Source organism: Dromiciops gliroides, chromosome 3, assembly GCF_019393635.1.
Source record: "Dromiciops gliroides isolate mDroGli1 chromosome 3, mDroGli1.pri, whole genome shotgun sequence".
In the NCBI taxonomy this organism is placed as follows: domain Eukaryota; kingdom Metazoa; phylum Chordata; class Mammalia; order Microbiotheria; family Microbiotheriidae; genus Dromiciops; species Dromiciops gliroides.
The window spans coordinates 181,762,704-181,785,328 of NC_057863.1; the positions used below are offsets into that span (position 1 = coordinate 181,762,704).

Below are 22,625 nucleotides of genomic sequence, written 5' to 3' on the forward strand. Positions count from 1 at the left end.
TTAATGTGAAAAATGAGTAACTAAATTTAATGTTTTTCATTTTAATAACTTTGTAAATACTAGTTAGTATGCCTTTGTTTAAAAAAAAAAAGCAGGACTGACATAGGAGTGGAGTCTAATGAGTCTGACTATTATATATGGGTATAGTGGATAGGAAAGGGTTAATGGCACATTTAATACTAATGTTGCTCATTTATAATGCTTTATAAGCACCATTGACTGTGTCCTTACTTGTGGGTTCAAGATATTCTGCTACTCTGGACCCTTATGGAGACCTTGTCAACTGTGTCCCATATTTCTGAAGCTCTCTGTTCTGTATGTGAGCATGCTTGGTGTGTATTTTGTGAGTATTACTAAAATAGCAGAATAACACAGGAATATAATTTTTAGATTTTGATTCTGTTGTTAAAGCAGCTTTGTAATGAACTATAGTGAAGTGCAATATGGATGCTGTGACCCCACTCACAGGCTGGGTCTGTTATGTTTTACCCTTGACAGAGTTCTCTTGCATCCTGAGATGGTTGGGGAGTCCCTCTTTTCTGTCACTGGAGAGCAATCCAATATTGGGGCCGAAGTGATTAACACTCCATTTCCATTTACCCATTTAATATCAGATTAGCTTTTACAAAGAGCTGTTTACTTCAGTGATATAGCAAGAACAAGCATGCAAACATTTCCTTTGGAATCTTAGAGGTAGAATCTCCTTTCTCTCCAAACCACTACATCTTGGGGGAAGGGATGAGGATCAGGCTCACAGGGCAGCTCAAAATAGCATTAGTCCCACCAAAATTCAAGCCCAAACCCCTGGTAGGTCCTTGAGGTAGATGCCTGCTCCTTAGTGCTTTTCTGCTAGGCTGACTGCAATATCTGGCTTGGATTCCTGTTCTACCAGATTCCCATGGCTGTAGAACTTTCACCTTTTCGTGAAAAACATGAACATGAAGTCCAAAATACCAGGGCCATTTCTTGTGGTTATATGGCCAAAGGTGGAGGTTGGGAGAAGGAGGTGGCTCTCAGACCCCTCCCCCTGCTGTGAGTCTAGGAGTTCACCCTCAGTCATTCAGGAAAAAACCCTGAAGAGGATTCAGCTAGGCATATTTAAAGACACAAACAGTTTTGTCTATGCAGCCAATGCAAGAAATAGGCCAACTCAGAATGTTCACAGGTCTTAGCTTTCCAGTCTTTGAGAATTAGGTCCCCTCAAATCTAGGTGGGGAACACCCTTTTAGGTGGTCTAGGTGTATGCTAAACCCCTATCACAGAAGTATAAAAATATGTGTGGACCAATTATAATTTGGATATTAACTTTTTTGATATTTGAATTTAGATTATTTACCATGTCTCCAGAAATCCTTTTATGATATACTTTTGGGGAACAATTAATGGCATTAGAACTTGAGCACTTTAAAAAAACCAAAACATTTCTATTCCAATGAACTAATTCAGGATTTCCACCCTAGAGGGAGCTATTTATCACTGTTTAATAAGGCCTACAATTTAATTACACAAGCATATGTAGCCACTTTTTGAGCACTATATTAGCTATAGTAGAGAATCATAGAACTTTCAAAGCGGAAGAAATCTTAGGGATCACATAATTCAGTATCTTCATTTTATAAATAAGAAATTTTGGCTAAGTTAAGTGATTTGCTCAACAGTTGTGCATCAGACTAGAACTAAGATGTTGTGACACTCAGAACAGCATTCTTTTGAGATATCATTAAGCCATCATCTCATTTAACAATGAGAGCTGAAAGATGTGGGAATCATCACAATCATGTACTGCACTGAATGCTGTTCTCCCTATATCACTTATTACAAAAGTAATATAGGATTGGGGGCAGCCAGGTGGCGCAGTGGATAAAGCACGGGCCCTGGATTCAGGAGTGCCTGAGTTCAAATCTGGCCTCAGACACTTGACACTTACTAGCTGTGTGACCCTGGGCGAGTCACTTAACCCCCATTGCCCTGCAAAAAAAAAAAAAAAAAGAATATAGCAAGTCTTTTGCAAGGTAACATATGAATGATGCATAATTATCAGGTTTTGTTTTTTTTTTTCTTTTGCTGAGGGACAGATTTTGGTTCTAAAGAAACTTTTTTTTTTAAAATTGATGGCTTCCTTGGGGTATAAGCCCAGTAAAGAGTTCTCTTGTTCAAAGGGTATAGATGTTTTAGTCACTTGCTTTGCATAATTCCAGATCGCTTTCCAAAATAGTTGCATAAGTTCACAGCTCTGTCAACAATGTATCAGTGACTGTTGCCATTTTGGGATCATTTTTTGGCAAATTGCAAGGTATGAGGTAAAAACTTCAGGGTTGTTTTGATTTGAATTTCTCTTATTAGTGCTTTGTAAGCATTTAAAAAATGTGGTTGTGAATACTTTGCAGTTCTGAAACAAATAATTGTTTCATATCCTTTGACCTCTTCTCTATTAAAAAATGGCATATGTATATATATGAGTATGTGTGTGTGTGTGTGTGTGTGTGTGTGTGTGTGTGTGTGTGTGTAGTATAGTGTAGTGTATAGATAGATCTTGGATACCAAACCTTTAATAGAGAAATTTTAAACAAAGATTCCTGCTTTCCCCTAAACCCCCTGTTTGACCACTTCTCTTCTTATGTAAGGTGCATTAATGTTTGTGCAGAAGCTTTTCAGTCTCAAGCAATCAAATTTATTTTAGCTTTTTTAATTGTCTCTATCTCTAGTTTGGTTAAGAATATATCTCTTGGGGGCAGCTAGGTGGCGCAGTGGATAGAGCACCGGCCCTGGAGGCAGGAGGACCTGAGTTCAAATCTGGCCTCAGACACTTAACACTTACTAGCTGTGTGACCCTGGGCAAGTCACTTAACCCCCATTGCCCCACAAATATATATATATATATATATATATATATATATATATATATATATATATATATATATATATATATATATATAGACCTTAGTCTATAAATGACCTCAGATATTCTTCTTTACCCTTGAGCTATGACCAGGACCCCCAACACTGCTGCCCCAAAAGCTCTTGCTCCCTACAGACCTTGAGGTGATTTCAAGTGTCAGCTTGCCCCTCTGCCCTGGAACTGAAACAAGGGACTCTGATCTTCTGTGAGTGACCACAACCAGCAGAGCCCTGGCCATCTGCAACCCACATATTGGAATGTGTTTACTCCTTGGTCAGCTTGCTTTGACCCTGCATCCAGCACCAGTGGAGGGCTTCCACAATTTCCCCCTGATTAGTTGCCCAACTCCCACATTTTCCATGGGGTGAAAGTTCCTGCAAGCTAAGACTGCCTGACATAGCTGCCCCCCCCCCCCACCGGCTTGTTTGTTGTTTCAGTGACATCTGTCTGGAGGTATCTGCACTTCAGTCATGTTAGACCACCACTCCAGGGGGTTAGGTTTTTTTCCTAATGTCTTCCTAAGTTGCCTTGGGTTGTATGATTGCTTTATTCTAACTTTTAATTATTTCTCTCACTCTAAAATTTACTTTGAGACATTATTTTAAATTATTTGTGAGGGAATTTGGGAGAGCCTTATTCTACCATTTTCCACTTTAAAATGTAATTCAACTTTTTAATTTGTGTGAAGACAGACTTGATTAATTTGTAACAAATGGTTTGTAGAAGGTTTAGCTATGATGCTAATATACAATTCAATTCTATAAACATTTATTAAACATGTGCTATGTGCCAGGCACCATGCTAAGCTGCGGAGACACAAAAAGAGGCAAGAGACAGTCCCTGAACATGTACAAAAATATTCATAGCCGCTCTCTTTGTGGTGGCAAAGTACTGGAAATTCAGGGGGTGCCCATCAACTGGGGAATGGCTGAACAAGTTGTGGTAAATGAATGTAATGGAATACTGTTGTGCTGTAAGAAATGATAAGCAGGGGCAGCTAGGTGGTTCAGTGAATAGAGCACTGGCCCTGGATTCAGGAGGACCTGAGTTCAAATCCAGCCTCAGACACTTGACACTTATTAGCATTGTGACCCTGGGCAAATCACTTAATCCCACTTGCCTCACCAAAAAAAAGAAAGAAAGAAAGAAAGAAAGAAAGAAAGAAAGAAAGAAAGAAAGAAAGAAAGAAAGAAAGAAAGAAAGAAAGAAAGAAATGATAAACAGATGGATTTCAGAAAAACCTGGAAAGACTTACATGAATTGATGCTGAGTGAAATGAACAGAACCAAGAGAACATTGTACTCAGTATGAGCAACATTGTGGGATGATCAATTGTGATAGACTTAACTTTTCTCAGCAATAAAAGACAATGCCAAAAGATTTATGGTGGAAAATGCTCTCTACATCCAGAAAAAAACAACAACTGTGGAATCTGAATGCAGACTGAAGCACACTATTTTCACTTTTGTTGTTGCTTTTCTATTATTGTTCTTGTTTATTCTTTCTTGCATTTTTTTCCTTTTAGTTCTGATCCTTTTCTTACAACATGACTAATGAAATAGGAGGGGCCTAAGTTTTGAAGGGCTTTGAATTCCAAATAGAGCATTTTGTATTTGTTTCTGGAGGCAATAGGAGGCCACTGAAATTTATTGAGTGGAGGGTGGTGTTAATATGACCAGATGTACATTTTAAGAAAACTCCTTCAGTGGCTGAATGGAGAATGGACTGGAATGGGGAAAGACTTGAGGGCAGACAAACCCACCAGAAGACTATTGCAGTAGTCCAGGCGTGAGTTGATGAGGCCTACACTGGAGTGGTGGCAGTGTCAGAGGAGAAAAGAAAGCACATAAGAGAGATATTTCAAAGGTAAAATTGGCAGGCCTTGGCAACACCTTGGATTAGGGGAGGGGTTTTAAAAATAGTGAAGAATCAAGGATGACTCAGGTTGTGAGCCTGAGGAGATTGGGAGGATGATGTTTCCCTTTACATTAATGTGGAAAGTAGGAAGGGGAGGGAAAATTTAGAGGGAAAAATAATGAGTTCTGTTTTGGACATATGATATTAAGTCTATGATAACTTTAATCACAGTTTCTAGCTTTTTGAGAAGAGAATAAATGAAAAGAAAATATAATCTGATTATTTAGAACGATGATGACTAAACACAATAATAATAATGATTACAATGGCTAGCACTTATATAGCACTTTAAGCTTTGCAAAGAACTTTACAAATATCCTTATAATAATGCTATGAGATAGGTACTATTATAAATGACAGGAGAATCCAAGAGTAAATACTCTTCCTAATAGTCTTCATAAGTTTGGGTTCCTTCTGATTTCTTCTTAGAGACTAGAGCAGAAAGTCAGAGTGGTACCCATCATTTTCTTCTTGTAGTCTTCATCAAATCTCTCATTCTGGGCCACAGTGAAGTAGTTCTTCCAATCTCCTACAGAACCTGAGTCACAGACAAGGGGGAGTTTCAGTGACCATTTAAAGTATTTTCTTTCCTTTATCTGCTCCCCCCTCCCGTTTTATTAAAAGCTTAATGTTTAACATAAATACAACCAGCTAAACTTGCTTAATAGTTATTTACATTTCAATTAGTTAATTTAAATACATAAAATATTGTAATAATTTTGTACTCACTTCCTCTACATTCTCACCAGTATTCTATGTTCATTCCTTCTCATTCTCTTTACCTCTTATATGATCACAGTATAGTCTCCATTCATCTCATTTTGCTTTTTTTTTTTTTAGTTTGCATTATTTCATAATGTCTTTTCAGATGTCCTTGTTTTCTGACTTGTTGGTCTCAATTATTTTATAGTATTCCATTACATGAATGTACAACAATTTATTTAACTATGTATTTTTTGTTGCTGTTTGAAATAAAGGATAGAGGTCTAATCTAGGAGCCAGAAAGACTTGGCTCCATTCCTACCTTTGATACATATTTGCTATGTGATCCTGGGTAAATCATTTAACCGCTCAGTGCTCTAGCCAACTCTCTGGGTCTTTAAATTGTAGAGAAGTGCTGATCTGCACTGACAGATGAAGTCTTCTCATTTGGGAGTTCCTATATCAGTGAAATCACAAGTCTAGTCCTTATATTTCTATCCCAGTTATTTTAAACTGCATACAATTTTATTATAAAAATATTTCAACTGATAACTCTTTGTTCTTTTGTTTTTCTTTTTAAATAACACTCTTTTTTTTGGGTGAGGCAATGAAGGTTAAGTGACTTGCCCAGGGTGACACAGCTGGTAAGTGTCAAGTGTCCGAGGCCTGATTTGAACTCAGGTCCTCCTGAATCCAGGGCCAGTGCTTTATCCACAGCACCACCTAGCTGCCTCTAAATAAAACTTTCAAGGTAATGGAATTACTTGAAGGATATTGAAGGTTGAAGAATTATTTTTTGTCATGATAATTTTTGTAACTTCTAATGGGTACTTTTAGATTTTTCCTAAATATAAGATTGTTTTTATTTCATCAGCCATCCCTTAAAATAAGCATTTTATTCTGATGAGTAGTTCCATTCTTGAAAAATCTGAGTAACTGTGATTTTGAGCTAGAGAAGGGTAAAGGAAAATTTCCAAATGATTTGAAATATAAGAAGAGAAAATTCTTAAGAAAATAAAAAATATATATATAGTTACCTTTTCTCATGAATGGGGAAACAGAATGGTCCATAATTTCACCAGGAATTGATGTATAGTTTGACATCGGATTCTTTTTCATTATGTCAAAAGAGGTATGATATGTGATTTTATCTAAAGCTTCTTCATCAAGGTTCTTCCCTATGAATTCCATTATCTTTCTAATTTCACGCTTTGGGTGCTATGTGAGAGTGGAAAGAGAAAAGAGAATTCATTCGGAATACGGAGCAAGGTGTGAGAAAATAATAGGACTTTTGGGACTTCCAGGGTTCCCCAAACCGCACCTACCTTGAAAGCTTTGTTCCTGCCAGAGGACTTGTGCTCTGGGCTCTGACATCAATCAGCATGACTGCACAAAACTGCCCTCAAATCCAGTGAACCAATAGATTTGAATGATGCTAGCCAATGAGCTTTGAACAATGTTAATGGGCGGGCTCTGCTCCTGCCCTCAGCTAGCTTGCAGAGACTCCTGGTTTCTTGGGCACTGGAACTGGGTGAGTGCAGACATAGCCCTCTAGGGTTCTCCATTTGTTTTCTTCTCTAGGTTTTCCTATCTTTCAGAAGCATGTGTTTTCTCTTTACTAATATCTAATATACTTTAATAAATGCTTAATGCCCCAAACTGGTGCAGTAGCCTTTAATTTCTAAGTAACAAATATATTAGAAACCCCAGCTAATTTTCCCTACACTTAGGATAGAAATAGGTGACCACCACACATTAAATTTTAAACATCACAAAGATTAAAAACACAAGTCTTGAAATTGATTCATCATAGTATATGATGTATTGGGAAGGGCCTAAGTAATTATTCTGAATATAGAAATTTACTGGTTTAAGAGTTTGCTCCTGAAATACACAGTTAGTAATCATAATTGTGAATATGAATGGGATAAACTCCCCCCCGCCCCCCATGGAAGTGAATTAGAAACCAGAATTAAACAATATTTTGTTTGATCTAGTGTTTGATAAACGCAAAGAGCCAAGCTCTGGGGGCAAGAACTCACTATTTGACAAAAATTGCTGGAAAAACTGAAAAGCAGTTTGGTGGAAACAAGGCATACACCAACTTCTCACAACATGTACTGAAATAAAGTCAAAATTAGTACATGATTTAGATATAAAGGGTGATATTATAAGCAAGTTATGGAAGCATGGAAAAATTTACTTGTCACATCTTTGGATAAGGGAAGAATTTATGATCAAACATGAAATAGAGAGAATCACAATAAATAAAGTGGATACTTTTGATTACATGAAATTAAGGGGTTTTATACAAACAAAACCAATGTAGCCAAAATTAGAAGAAAAACAGGAAACTGGGGAAAAAACCTTACACAATTTTCTCTGATAAATGACTCATTTCTTATAAATACAAAGAACAGAGCCAAATTTATGAAAAATTAGGGCAATTCCCCAACTGATAGTCAAAGGATATGAACAGGAAGATTTCAGAAGAAATCAGAGCTATCTATAGTCATATGAAAAATGCTCTAAATCACTATTGATTAGAGAAATGCAAATTGAAAGAAGGTTCTACCTCACACCTCTCAGATTGGCTAACATGACAAAAACAGAAAATGACAAATGCTGGAGATATGGAAAAATAGGGGTACACTATTGGTGGAGTTGTGAATTGGTTTAGCCATTTTGAAGAATAATTTGGAATTATATTCAAAGGGCTATACAACTGGATACCCTTGACCCAGAAATACCACTACTAGTTCTATATCTCAAAGAGATAAAAAAGGGAAAAGAACCTATTTGTACAATAATATTTATAGCAGTACTTTTTTGTAGTGGCTAAGGATGGGAAATTGAGGGGATGCCCATTAATTGGGGAATGGCTAAATGAGTTGTGGTATATAATTGTAATGGAATATTATTGTGATGTAAGAAATGACCAGGGGGATAGTTTCACAAAAACCTGGAAAGATTTACATCAACTGATGCAAAGTAAAGTGAGCAGAACCAGGACAACATTGTATAGAATAACAGCAATATTGTAAGACTTAGTTATTCTCATCAATGCAATGCAATACATGACAATTCCAAAGGACTCCTGTTGAAAAATATTATATACCTCCAGAGAGAGAATTAGTGAACTCTGAGTGTAGATTGAAGTATAATTTTTTCATTTTGTTTTTTTTGCTTTTTTTTGGTAACATGGTTAACCTGGGAGTATGCATTGGATGACTTCATGCATATAATTGATCTTCATATTGCTTGCCTTCTCAATAGGAGGGGGAGAGTTTGAACTCAAGATTTGAAAAAAGGAATGTGAAAATGAAATAAATAATAATTTTTAAAAAGAGTTTACTCCTTTATATGTTAAATCTAATACTGGGGCCCTACCTCTACAGAAAGGTATCCTTCTGAAGGATACTTTTCCCACTTCTGATGTTTTTTCCTCTTTCTTTCTGGAAATCCTCTCCATCTTGACACATTTGCTTATGACACAGAACCTTTAAAGTGTGTTATTGTGTGTTAACTAGTACTTATAACAGAGAACCTTCAACCCACTGAAACACATAGTGCATAGTAGAAAGTGCATTAGATTTTTTTTAGTTCCCCTTTATGCACTATTTTTTTCATGATCACATTTAATTTAAAATTTATGTAATAAAACAAACATTTCTATAACATAGTACAATTAAAAAAGATGATTGCACGTGAAATTGCAAATCTAGTACGCACAACTTGCTATTCTTTTCAAATATACAACAAAATTATCATGTAAATTTCTTTTTTTTCTTCCCCCAACCTCCCAGTCTAGAGATGGTTATATATATACATATACACATACACATTGTGAGAATCAGCGTGCCACCATCCTTCTGAGAAAGACATTGCTACCTTTCTGGGCTTTTGAAGGTCAGATTGGCCTGGAAGTTATTACTGCCTGTGGGTCTTGTCTATCAATGCTATCAGCCAATTAGTTTGGGGCAGTGTGTGTAGGGACCGTGCCTGGGTGGGCCACAGAGAGCTTCTGCTCGAGAGAAGTTTTTTTTTTTTTCCTTTCTGTTGGAGGTGGTGAGAGGAGCAGTTTCAGGCAGGGAGTGAGGTTCCTTTTCTTTCTTTCTCCACGTGTTTCTCTTTGCTAACCCCTAATATACTTTAATAAATGCTTAATGCCCAAAGACTGGTGCTAAGGTTGCTAATTTAAGGTGACCACACATTAGATTTTTTAGACATCACAGTTAGAATTTTAGGCTCCACAACATGCATATAAATTATTCTATACATACTTCTATTTATCAATTCTTTCACTGGAAACAGATAGTCTCTTCTTTCCTATGCCCTTTATAATTAATTTGGGTATTTATAATAGTCAAAATAATTGGTTTGTTCAAAGTCTTTCTTAAAACAATATTACTATTACTGTATACAATGTTCTCTTGGTTCTTCTCATTTTGTCCAAGTTTTTTCATGTTTTTCTAAAATCATTGAGTTCTTCATTTCTTATAGCACAGTGGTATTCCATTGCAACCATATACCACAACTTGTTAAGTCATTCCCCAATTGACAGGCATCCCTGCAATTTCTTTGCTACCACAAAGAGAGCTGCTATAAACATTTTGAACATATAGATTATTTTCCTTTTCCACTAATTATTGTAAAAAATAGACCAAGTAGTGGTATTGCTGAGTCAAAGGGGTAGTTTAATAGCTGTGCATAATTGTCTTAATTATCACTATTTTCCTCCAAGTAAGCTTCTTGAGGGTAGATACTATATTTTTTCTCATTTTTGCACCCCCAGTCATTAGCATAATGCCTGGCACATAGTAAAGACTTAATATATGCTTGCTGATTTGACTTTATAACTAGGAAATAATAACAGAGTAAGAGGTTTAGAGCATCACTGGGGAGAGGACAAGTATCCCCGATACTTAGCATAGTGCCTCTTAAATAGTAAGTGCTTAATAAATGCTTGTTGATGACTTTAGGGCTGGGTTATAATACCAGAAGAAAACATATATAGCATTATTCTGGGGAAAGTTTATAAAGATGCCACTTTCACTGGGCAAAAAGTTCAGAACATCTGTGATTAGTTCTTAGAATCATTACAAGATAATCAATTTCTTTCCTACATAGAAACTATGGAATTACGTATTTAAAAAACCCCCTTATTATCACTGCTTTGGTAAAAACAATATTTAAAATACAAACCTGTTGAACATGGTAAGGTTGTTATCAGGGCAGTCTTCTACCTCCTTACTAAACTATCTTAAGTGCCAAGTCTAGTTACGTACACCTAGTGGACCCTTAGTAAATATTGTGGATTGACAGACTGGATCTAGCCCTCACCTTCTTCATGTCCTCATAGAAGAGATAGAGAATGGGATATTTGTCTTTTGCATTCCACCATCCTTTCACATGATCATACCAGGAACCCCAGCACACTAAAAGACAAGTAAAAAATGTATAAATTTGTTTGAATGGAGGATGCATTCAGGAGAAAGTGTGGGTCACCCTACCAACTCCTAGACATTAAAAACAAAAGAGGGTTTAGCTCCTCATGAAGTGGTTAAAGATTTCTCTATAGTTTCAAGATTTTGTTGAAAGCAACAATATAGTTGAATTTCGTCACCTTTTCCATCCAGAAAATCTTCAAAATACTCCTCCCAGGTTCCTGGATCAGGAAGTGCTGCATTCATCTTTTGGAAATGATAGTAGGACACCAAGTTGTCCTTGGCATTTCTTGCCACATAGATTATCTGAAATTAGTCAAGGGGGAGGGGAAAAGAAAAAGTGTGAAGTATATAGAGGAAAAAAAAATTATAATCTCAGCCATCATTGATTCATTTATCAAATATTTATTCCCTGGGTCTCTGTTTTCTCATCTGTGAAATGAAAACTTTGGACAAATTCACTTCTTGTTAGTCATTTAGAGCTTCTAGTTAGTCACCTAGTGCTAATTTTGATTAAGTGCCGTGGTGGTATAAACATATATATAGGAGTCTGTAAGTGTCCTGACATCTCTTTAGACCTCCTTTTAGGTTTGATTACTACGATCTCAATGCTGTTCCACAATTACATTTAGAGGTTGCTTTCTTGTAAGTGGCTTGCTATTTTTGTGAATGATAGGAAGCATTCCAAAGTCATCATGATAAGGAAGTATGTTAGTAGGCCTAGAGACAGTGTGACATAGTTGGTAGAGTTAACTACAGAGTCAGAAAGACTTAGGCTCAAGTCCTTCCTTGAATACTTATTGATTGTGTGATCCAGACCACAAGTTGGAGATAGTGTGTATCTGTATTGATAGAAAGAGTTTTCTATCCAGTAGTTCCCACTGCCAATGAAATACCTCCTCCATTACCTGAAAAAACTAGTTACTGGATTTAGTAGTAGATTAGTGCTTTCGAGACCAAGAAAATTTGTTTCTAGAAGACTGACTGAAGCCTGCTTTAAGAGATTTCAAGATTTGTCTCCTACTCCTCACCTTACAGCCCTTCTCCCAGAAGGATGGTGGCAACAGCTGGACAGGAAGGTGAGTTTTCAAAGTGCGTGGTGATGGCATTGCATTAGCTTGATCCAAACCTGCAAAATAGTTTTTGTCCATTCATCATCATTCTTATATTGTGATGCTGGAATATTTTTTCTTTCATTGCTTCAACTTTGGGAACAATTCATTGCAGCTGCTGGAGCATTATAGTTGTCTCTAGATCTCCATGGTCATTTCCACACAATGTTGCCATTATCCTTATTCCCTTCCCACTGGAACTAGAATGTTGGACTCTGCCCCTGGGACACTGGGATTTGATAAGTGAGCCTTTGTCATATCTTTTTTTTTTTTTAGTGAGGCAATTGGGGTTAAGTGACTTGCCCAGGGTCACACAGCTAGTAAGTGTTAAGTGTCTGAGGCCGGATTTGAACCCAGGTACTCCTGACTCCAGGGCCGGTGCTCTATCCACTGCGCCACCTAGCTGCCCCTGCCTTTGTCATATATTACCACTTATTCTTGGCCACATCTATGCCATACTCGTGTTTAGCATCTCTCAATCTAGTTCCCATTTATATGTATCCTGCCATTAGAATGTATACTCTTTGAGGGCAGGCTCTTTTGTTGTTCAGTCATTTCAATTGTGTTTGATATTTCATGAACTTATTTAGGGTTCTCTTGGCAAAGATACTAGCGTGGTTTGCCATTTTCTTCTCCAGCAATGAAAAATATGTCATAAAAATGGTTTAAGACTAAGAAACAAAAAGAGTTTGTGGATAATCTAGAAGTTCCCCACTTTCAGGAACATTTTCTTTATAAAGAAAGTCAGAAAATTCTGGACTTGGAAAGCTCAATAACATAAAAAATGAAAAAGACTATATCATAAAAGGTAGTAAGTAACTGGTTACTGATGTGAAAGTTGCTTCCAAATTAGTTATTTGTGGTCAGTAAAACCATGTAAGAAAAAAAAAGAGAAATTCACCTTCAAAGAAGAAGAAAAGATAAGTAACTGTGCAATTACATTGGTTTCAATATGTTCTAGTCAAATGAGCTACTGATGCTGAAAATAAGATAAGAAAATATATTAATAAAGAACAGACTCCTATACAAGTTTAACTGTTATAAAGCAATTGTCACAAAAAGAATGCTGAAAGAACCAAGAAAATGAGTTAGCCAGCAAACCCTTGATCTTGACAAGTAGATTGACATGATAACCAAGGACAACAAATGAGACAGCGAGGTGGCATAGTGGATAGAGTGCTGGACTGGGAATCAGTAACATCTGAGTTTGAATGCTGTATTAGATTCCTATGAGCTATGTGATCCTGAGCAAGCCACCTTTTAAACTTCAGTTTTCTTATCTATAAAATAGGAATAATAATAGCATCTGACTTATGGTCTTGCTGTAGAATCAAATGAGATAATATATGTAAAGTGTTTTGTAAACTTCAACATACTTAATAAATGCTAGCTCTTCTCATTTAGACTGTCCACTCATTCCAAAACATTATTAAGGAAAATGATAGAAAATCATGAGCAGTATCATTCATAAAACAGCAAAGAATAGTGGCAGTTTGAGTCTGTAGAATGCTCAGTATGAGATTGAACCAAATCAGTTCATCCCAAGGACATTTATAGATGAAAGTGAAAGAAGAAAAAAATAGACAATTGGAACAACAATTCTATAACATTGCTTTCATCATCACTGGCAGTGGAACTACCATATTTGGACTATCCACCTCAATCTCGTAAGGGTTCTATGAGGAAGTAGAAAAGGCACTAAGGAAGTGGAAGATGGAAAAGGCAGTGAGACAAAACCAAATGTACAGAGAAGAAATCACTGGTGGAGGTGATACAGTTTTTCATCTCTTAACGTAAGTATTTCCCAAGGTATTCTCATTAACCCTCTTCTTTTCTCTATTATCTCTTTCCCTTGAAATCTCACCCATTTCCAGGACTTTACCTCTATGTGGATGATTCTTAAATCGTTATCTCTACTCCTGTGCTTTCTACTAAGCTCCAGACTCATATTTGCAACTCCCTACTGGAGATGGGTTTTATTTTGTTTATTTATTTTTAAAATAATAAACATTGACATTTATTTATATATTTATTCATTCATTTATTTATCTCCCTTTTCCCTTCCCTGAGGTGGTAACGAATCAGATATAGGTTATACAGTGCAATTATGTAAAGTATTTCCATATTAGTCATTTTGTATAAGAAAACTTGAATCAAATAAAAAAAGAAAGTGCAAAATAGTATGATTCAATCTGTTTTCAATCAATATCAGTTCTTTCTTTGGAGGTGGATAGTATGTTTCATCTATAGTCCTTTGGGATTGTCTTGGATCATTGTATTGCATAGAATAGTTGTCATTCACACTTCTTCATCAAACAATATTGCTGTCACTGTGCACAATGTTTTCTTGGTTCTGCTCACTTCACTATACATCAGTTCATACAAGTCTTTCCAGCTCTTTCTGAAATCATCCTGCTTTTCATTTCTTAGAGCATAATAATATTCCACCACCATCATATACCCCAGTTTGTTTAGCCATTCCCCAGTTGATGGGCATTCTTTTGATTTCTAATTCTTAGCTTCTACAAAAAGAGCTGCTATAAATATTTTTGTACAAGTAGGTCTTTTTCTCTTTTGGGGGATGTCTTTGGGATATAAACCTAGCAGTGGTATTGTTGGATCAAAGAGTATGTATACACAGTTCTACATCCTTTTGGGCATAGTTCCAAATTGTTCTCCAGAATGGTCATATCTTTTCACAATGCCACCAACGGTGGATTAGAATTCCTACTGGAGATTTTTAAAGAGAAAATCTGGATGTCCCCATTGTTACTTAAAACTCACTATGTTAAAATCTAATACTCCTTCTGGCCTTTTTCTCCTTTTTTGTTAGTAATACCATTCAGCCTGTATTTTGAATTTGAAATCTTGCTATTATTTTTTTACTTTTCCCTCTCATATCCCTCCCACATTCAATTAATTGTCTAGTCCTAGAAATTCTATTTTCCTATATGGTATAGCTCATCTCCATTCATTCTTTTGTATTCTCATTGCTTCCATTCTTCTATAAGCCCTTATCACTTGCCTGGGCTTACCATAGCCCCTGGACTGGTCTTCATGCCTTCATTCTCTGCCTTCTCCAATATATCCTTTATATTACTACTGAATTAATTTATCTTTTGTAAAGGTGTAATTATTTCACTTTACTGTTCGTAAATCCTTAATAGCTCTAAACTCCTTAGTTTGGCATTCAAGGTTCTCCACAGTATGTAACCACTTTAACTTTCCAGTTTTATTTCAACTTTATATGCCCAACATTTATATGTCCTTTTATATGCCCAATATTTTGGACAAATTTGATTACTTACTGTCTCTCTTGAAAAGCACTTTGTATGCATGTATTAAAGGCATTCATCTTGTTATATTTTCCATCATATTTATTTTAAAAATACTATATTCTCCTACTAGATCGTAAACTCCATGAGGTCAGTGACCATACCTTATTCAATTTTAAATTTACCACAGTAGATGCTTAATAAATGTTTGTGGAATGAAATTAGATTTCCATTTTATTTTTTCCCTTTTAAAAATTTAATATTTTTCCCATTTACATGTAAAACAATTTAAACATTCTTTTAAAATCTTGAGTTCCAAATTCTCTCCCTCCCCCAACCCCTCATTGAGAAGGCAAGCAATTTGACCTAGGTTATACATGTGTAGTCATGCAAAATATATTTCCATGTAAGTCTTGCTGTGAAAGAAAACACACACACACACACACACACACACACACACACAATCCCAAGAAAAATAAAGAAAAAGTATCTTCAATCTGTATTTAGGCTTTATTAGTTCTTTCTCTGGAGATGGATAGCACCTTCCATCATAAGTCCTTCACAATTTCTTGGATCATTTTATTACTGAGAATAGCTAAGATTTCCATTTTCTTAAGAAGTAACTAAATTCTTACAGTGATTTACATTGCCACATCAAGAGTTTCTATCATGTAGAGCTATCCATCATCATATAAATCCTGGCCAGATAATGCAGATGGGCAATGACTTTGGCCCTATACTGAACATGAGAAAGAGTGGGCTAGATTGTATTTGGGAAATTGTGCAGGGCTTTTTTAAAGCACAAAGACCTTCCTCAAGCAAAATTCCATCTTTAAAAATGTGAATATGCTTCTAATGATATTTTACCAGGTACAAATCATGAAAACTGCTGGCTGAAATGAGTCACAGATGCATGAAAATTTGCACGCACAAAACTTTGCATGCATTAATCTCCTTTCCCCTCATCTACCCGGTGGCAATAAGAACAATAAGAACAAGGACTTTTTCAGTTCCAACCAATAATGGAGAATCCTGTGACCTGGGGACAGGGGTTAAAGTACAAGCAAGCACAAGGGCTTTTGATAGAGAATTGTTCAAAGAACTGTGGGCACCTCAGCCCTTGGTTTGGCTTATCGATCTTTTCCTTCTTTTGTCAAGTCTACTCCTCAGTCATCCTCTTTTTTCTATTTCTGGGTCTGGCCAGATTTCCCCAAGTACCCCCTTTCTTTTACACAAATTCCCCTATATTAGCATACTTTCTCTTCTTCAATCCTGTCTCTAAGGCAAATACACTTTACTCTGGAGACTTTCAAAAGTATTTTCCCTAGGGGTCTTTGTGCAAAAAGAACTGTAGTAAATGAAAATCATTTATATTTCAGAGGGAAATCATTGATTTAGGCTATTCTACACACTTTGTCCCCAAATCTGGTGGGGTGGGGGAGAGGTTATGGGAAGGGAGTGAGTTTAGGGGATGGGTTCTTAACCTTTTTTGTGCCATTGACCCCTCTGGAAGTCCGGTGATACCTGTAGGACCTCTTCTTAAAATAGTATATTTTTTTAATAATTGAAGGAAATGCTAAAATTTCATTTAGAGGTTAGTGAAAATAGACATGTAGGGGTTTCCCCCCCATACAAGTTCATCAACTCCCTGAATTCTATCTGTGGACCCTATAGGTCTGTGGACTACAGGGCAAGAACCCTCACTGTAGGGAAAAAAAGAGTCTGGGTTATGGCTTGTATGAACAGATAGTCTAGAGCCCTTACTCAAGAGACCAGTGCTAGAACTGGGGATTCTATGATAATGTGGTAATAAGGGATGTTTGGGGCAGGATAGGGGATTCCTCCATCCCTCTCCTTCCCCTGGCCACCATTAATTCTGCTATTGCTTGTACTGTTATATAAAGATTGTGCACTGGACTGATCCTAGGAAACTATGAGAAGACAGGGTAGCATGTTGTTGTTTTGGGTCTTAGTTGCCAGAAATTGAGGGGAAAGTGAAGGCAGAAAGGTAAAGGGTAAAGATAAATTATGAGCAGAGAAAAAAAAGCCCAAATAGATAATTTCTCTGGCATTTGTTCATTTGTCATCAGGGAATAATGTCAATCAGAAATTGTTTACAGTCAAGTGTGGCTGGGTGGCCATACTGTCACTTACCAGAGTCTAATGATGGAATTATCCATTCAATGAAAGGAAACCGAATGTAAATAGGAGCTCGTTTACATTTCTCAACATCACCATCATTTTGTATCATGTCTACTATCTCCTGGGTCCAAGTTGTCCCTTATTTCATAGAAAGAAGTAAGAAGAATAGAAGTTTGAGAAGGTTCTTGATTTTTAAAAATAGTCACATTTAGACTGTTAATATCATATTCATAAAGCAATATAGAATAGAATTCCATATTGCTTTATAAAAACCTTATGATTGTTAACACAGATAAAAAGCATTATATTGTGGCATTCTATAAAGGAATGAGATCTGAGTCTTCATTTGAGTTTTTCATTCTCTCTGGGACTGGAGCATTTGGTATCTCACCTTTGACCCCAGGTTCAACTTTAAAGCAGCCATTTGGAAAATAGTTGCCTCCTCTTTGAAGCAACCAGGATCCAGTGGAAAGAAGACTGGATTTGGAATCAAAGGACCTGGGTTGGAATTTTAACTCAGCTATTTTATTACCTTTTTGATCACCCAGTCAGATGGAAGAAATGTTAGCTGAGTTTGGAAAATATTAAGGGAGGTGTGATATTAGGGGGGAGGGAGGAAACTTCAATGATAAAAATGTCAATTAATGCTTGATCTTTACCAAAAGCAGACCCAGTATTCAATTTCTGATTTTCCTTAATGATTATTTCATCCTCATAAAAGTATAGTGCAAAAGGGCCTTTTTGTAGTATTTTAGAGAATATTCTCTTTCAGATATAATTTGAACCAGGTGATTTTTAAAGTCTCCTCCAATTATAAGATTCTATTATTTTATGACTTTGGGCAAACTACGATATATGACTTAGGCAGATGAACCAGAAGTAAAACACAATTTCTCTCTGTCTATCGGCTCATTCTTTGCTACTTAGAATTAATAAAAAGAGAAATCATCTGCCTTGAGAGATTGTGAATTCCCTCTCATTGGAGGTCTTCAAGTAGAGACTGGATGACCATTTGCTGGGTATGTAACCTCAACTGAGCTTTCACTGCAGCAAGGCAATTCTTTTACTTCTCTCTAATTCTCTATTTGAGTCCCTGTAATGGCTATTCTAAAACTTCTCTTCTCAACAATCCTCCACTACCCTCTTCCCCTATCATCTTGTCTCATACTCTTCTGAGAAAACAGAATCCATTTGCCATGAGCTCCTTCTTATTTTATACTCAGTCTTTCAGACCTTTTTTTTAAAAAAACATTATCTTCCATTCTCTATACCTTTACTCTAGCCTCTGATGAAAAGGTGGCACTTCTCTTTGCCAAGGTCAGTCCCTGTACCTGACCCCTTTATTCCATTTTCTTTTGTCTTCTCCAGCATATTGCCCCTATAGTCATCCATTCTTTATGATTCCTAATACCTCCTTATTTATTGGCTGCTTACCAATATATTCAGATTTCCCCATATCCTCAAAAGTACCCTCACTTGACCCTACTATCACCTGAAGCTATATTCATATACTTTCCTCCCATTCACAGACAAACTTCAAGAAAAGATGTATAAACTTATTTCTGCCACTTTCCCTTTTTATCGTCACTTCTTAACTTTTTGCAATCAAGTTTCTAATTTTATCAATCTGTTGAAACTGTTCTCTCCAAAGTCAACACTGATTTCTCTCTCTTTTTTTTTTTACATATAAGGTATTTTATTTTTTCTGTTACATGTAAAGATAGTTCTCAACTCTTGTATATACAAGCTTTATAATTTCAGATTTTTCTCTCTCTCTCCCCTCCCTTCCCCCTCCCCTAGAGAGCAGGTAATCTGACATAGGTTATATCTATATATCTATATACATATACATATATAGATATATATCTATACACACACACACACACACACATATATATATATATACACACACATAATAACATTAATCCTATTTCTGCATTAGTCCTGTTATAAGAGAAAAAATCAGAGCAATGATGAACACTGATCTCTTAATGGCCATATGTGATGTCCTTTTCTCAGTGTTCATCTTTCTTGACCTTTCTATAGCATTTGATACCATTGTCCACTCTTGGTTACTATATTCTTTTTTCTTTTCTTTTCTTTTCTTTTCTTTTCATTTCTTTCTTTCTTTCTTTCTTTCTTTCTTCTTTTTTTTTTTTGTGGGGCAATGAGGGCTAAGTGACTTGCCCAGGGTTATACTGCCAGTAAGTGTCAAGTGTCTGAGGCTAGATTTGAATTTAGGTCCTCCTGAAACCAGGGCTGGTGCTTTATCCACTGTGGTACCTCTCTTTCTTGGTTTCCCTCTTATTTTATCTGACCAGTGCTTATCAGTTTCTTTTGGTGACTCATCATCCAACCTCTCTAGTTGAGGCCCTTATTATCTCTTGCCTGGATTATTGAAATATTCTCTGTCGTCTCCAATATATCCTCCATTCAGCTGCTAAAGTAATATTTCAAAATCAAAGGTTTGACCATGTTATTCATCTGTCCAATAAACTCTGGTGGTTTACTGGCAGCTAGGTGACCCTGGAATCAAGAGGACATGAGTTCAAATCTCACCTCAGACCCTTACTAGCTGTGTCACTTTGGGCAAGTCACTTAACAACAATCACCTTAAACATCTGCAGCCATATCCAGTCATCCTAATAAATATCTTGCCAATGGACCCAGGTGGCTCTGGAGAAGAGAGTGAGGTGACCTTGCACAGCTCTTCCTCACTTAAATCCAATTCAGTGCAAGTCATGACATCACCCCTCTTGGAGAATGAAGGACAAATAACAAATTCTGGTGGTTACCAATCACCTCAAGGATCAAATACATCCTCCTCTGTTTTAAAGCTTCTTGAAATCTAGCTCTAATCTACCTTTTCTAATTTGTTTACATATTATTCCCTTTCCCAAACTGTATGATCTAGCTAAATAAGCCTTTTTATTGTTTTTCTCACATGACACTCTATCTCCTCTCTCTGTGCCTTTTTTGGGGGGGGGCAGGGCAATGGGAGTTAAGTGACTTGCCCAGGGTCACACAGCTAGTAAGTGTCTGAGGCTGGGTTTGAACTCAGGTCCTCCTGTATCCAAGGCTGGTGCCTTATCCACTGCACCACCTAGCTGCCCCTCTCTGTGCCTTTTGCATTGGCTGTCCTGTATGTTTAGAATTTTGTTCCTTCTCACCGCTGCCTTTTAGAATCTCTAATTTTCTTCAAACTTTTGGCTCAAATACCACAGCCTAAATAAACCCTTTCCTGATTCATCCAGTTGTGAATGTGCTTCAGTCTGCTTTCTCCATTACCTTTTATTTATTTTGTTTATATTTGTAAATGCAAATGTTTTCCTTCCATATGTAATGTAAGCTCCTACAAGGCAAGGGTTGCTTTATTTTTGTCCTTATATTCCCCAAACAGTGCCTAGCACATAGTACATACTTAATAAATATTTTTTATTGATTATTGTATTGAGTAAGTTTTATTTATGTATGAATTAGATTAGTCTCTCAGACCTCTTCCAACTCTGAAATTCTAAGCTTTTTTGAATTTCAAAAATTATATTTAGTATATATATATGTATGTGAATGAAATTTTATCAGTGTAATCATTAAAAAAACTTTAGATAACTAGGCAGATATAAAATGTAGGACTTAGAGTCAGGAAAACTTGAGTTTGAATTCTGCCTCAGATATTTACTAGCTATGTGACATCCTGCATAAGTCACTTAACCTCTCTGTGCCTCAGTTCCTCATCTGTAAAATGGGGATAATAATGACTCCTACCTCATAGGGTTGTTAGGAAGATCTAATTAGACCATATGTGTAAAGTGCTTTGTAAACCGTAAAATGTTATATAAATGCTAGCTATTATTATTATAAAAGTGTTACTCTTTGACTTGTAAATTCTACATTCTTCAGTGTTTTTCACAAAGTTTAAGGCAGTCAGAATTCATCTGAGGCAGCAGAGATTTTGATTGGTCAGATTGTATTAGGGAGAAAGTTAGTCATAAACTTTATGTTAATTGATGAGTAAAAAATTGATTAGAGCAAACATTCATTCACTATGAAAAAGATTGAATTTTACCTTTTTTCCTTCCTTCCCTCCCCACCCATAAGAGGATTATAAATACAGCATACATATAATCATTTGTTTTGTTGGTGAAATAGGTAAAAGGAAATTGATCAGTATTGCCCAAGCCCACACTTCTTCCAGTTTTTTTCCTAATATTTTGAAAGGATAGTTTCTGTGTCTATGTACACGCACCTACCTATCCCTCAAACATTTATGTGTATTGTTAGAGCTCTCCTCTACAGTCTTTGTAAACTTATTTGCAAAATAAAGCATGTCTTGTCATACTCCAAGAAGGAAAGCTGAGATTATACTTGAGCAAACTGCTTTTTCATCTTTTCATCAACTCCCTTATACAAATATTCTTTGATCTATTTTAGTGACACCTCTTTTCCACTTCAGTGTCCTGAGAAATGGATCAGATCTCTGAAATTGTAGTCCATGTTTATGCAACATCTCTCATTAATCTCTCACTAACTTTTTCTAGAAACATAGTATTCTTAATCATGCCCATAAACCCCTCCCTCATAAACACAGATTTTTATCTACTCAAGCATTCTATTTTTGTTGTTCAGCTATGCTAGGCCCCTCCCTCCAAGTTCCCTCATGCCTCTTTCCCCCAGACCTGCTTTGGGATAGGTAGAAATAAGTAGATCATCTGGTTTGGCTTGAAAGTTCCAGATTTCATCCCAGGTAGCACAAGTGGCTGCAGGTTGAAGAATCCCCTTTATGTAGTTAACATCAATTCGTTCATTCCTCTGTAGGTTCAACATTTTCATGTCTTTTAAGGCCATTAGGGTCAGGATTCAAACTGCAGTTTTGTTCCACGGAGAGAATACCTATTTATCTGCAAAGAATCACATGTCCTGTAGATTAACACACACAGAGATTTTCAAGCTAAAGTAACTAAACACTGTTTGAATTTAGCTTTCAGTTCACAATATGGTAAAAGAAAGAAAGAATAAAAAAGGACTTTTACCCTATCAGCTGTGAAGTCAAGCTCCCAGATTCTCTTGTGATCAGTTTCGTTTTCTAACCCCAATTCTGAAGCCTAGTTTACTAATAAAGTTCTTGTTCATT

The 22,625-nt window shown here is 36.4% G+C and overlaps 1 protein-coding gene across 1 annotated transcript; it reads right to left on the reverse strand.

Moving 5' to 3' along the window:
- Positions 1–4,960: 4,960 nt before the first annotated feature.
- SULT1C4 (sulfotransferase family 1C member 4) lies at positions 4,961–22,625 on the reverse strand. The gene is made up of 8 exons (XM_043994909.1): positions 22,525–22,625; positions 22,171–22,392; positions 17,507–17,632; positions 11,997–12,094; positions 11,145–11,271; positions 10,862–10,956; positions 6,556–6,736; positions 4,961–5,354 (listed from the first exon to the last, which is right to left on the reverse strand). The coding sequence occupies exons 2-8, from the start codon at positions 22,337–22,339 to the stop codon at positions 5,242–5,244; spliced, it is 909 nt and encodes a 302-aa protein (XP_043850844.1). The 5' UTR covers positions 22,340–22,392; positions 22,525–22,625; the 3' UTR covers positions 4,961–5,241.

Excerpts from the sequence above, each read along its gene's own strand:
- SULT1C4 (XM_043994909.1), bottom strand. The coding sequence starts at position 22,339 with ATGGCCTTAAAAGACATGAAAATGTTGAACCTACAGAGGAATGAACGA. Across the intron at positions 17,633-22,170 it reads TTCTACCTATCCCAAAGCAG|GGACAACTTGGACCCAGGAG; the intron begins GTCTGGGGGAAA and ends CTATGAAATAAG. Across the intron at positions 12,095-17,506 it reads AATTCCATCATTAGACTCTG|GTTTGGATCAAGCTAATGCA; the intron begins GTAAGTGACAGT and ends ACTATTTTGCAG.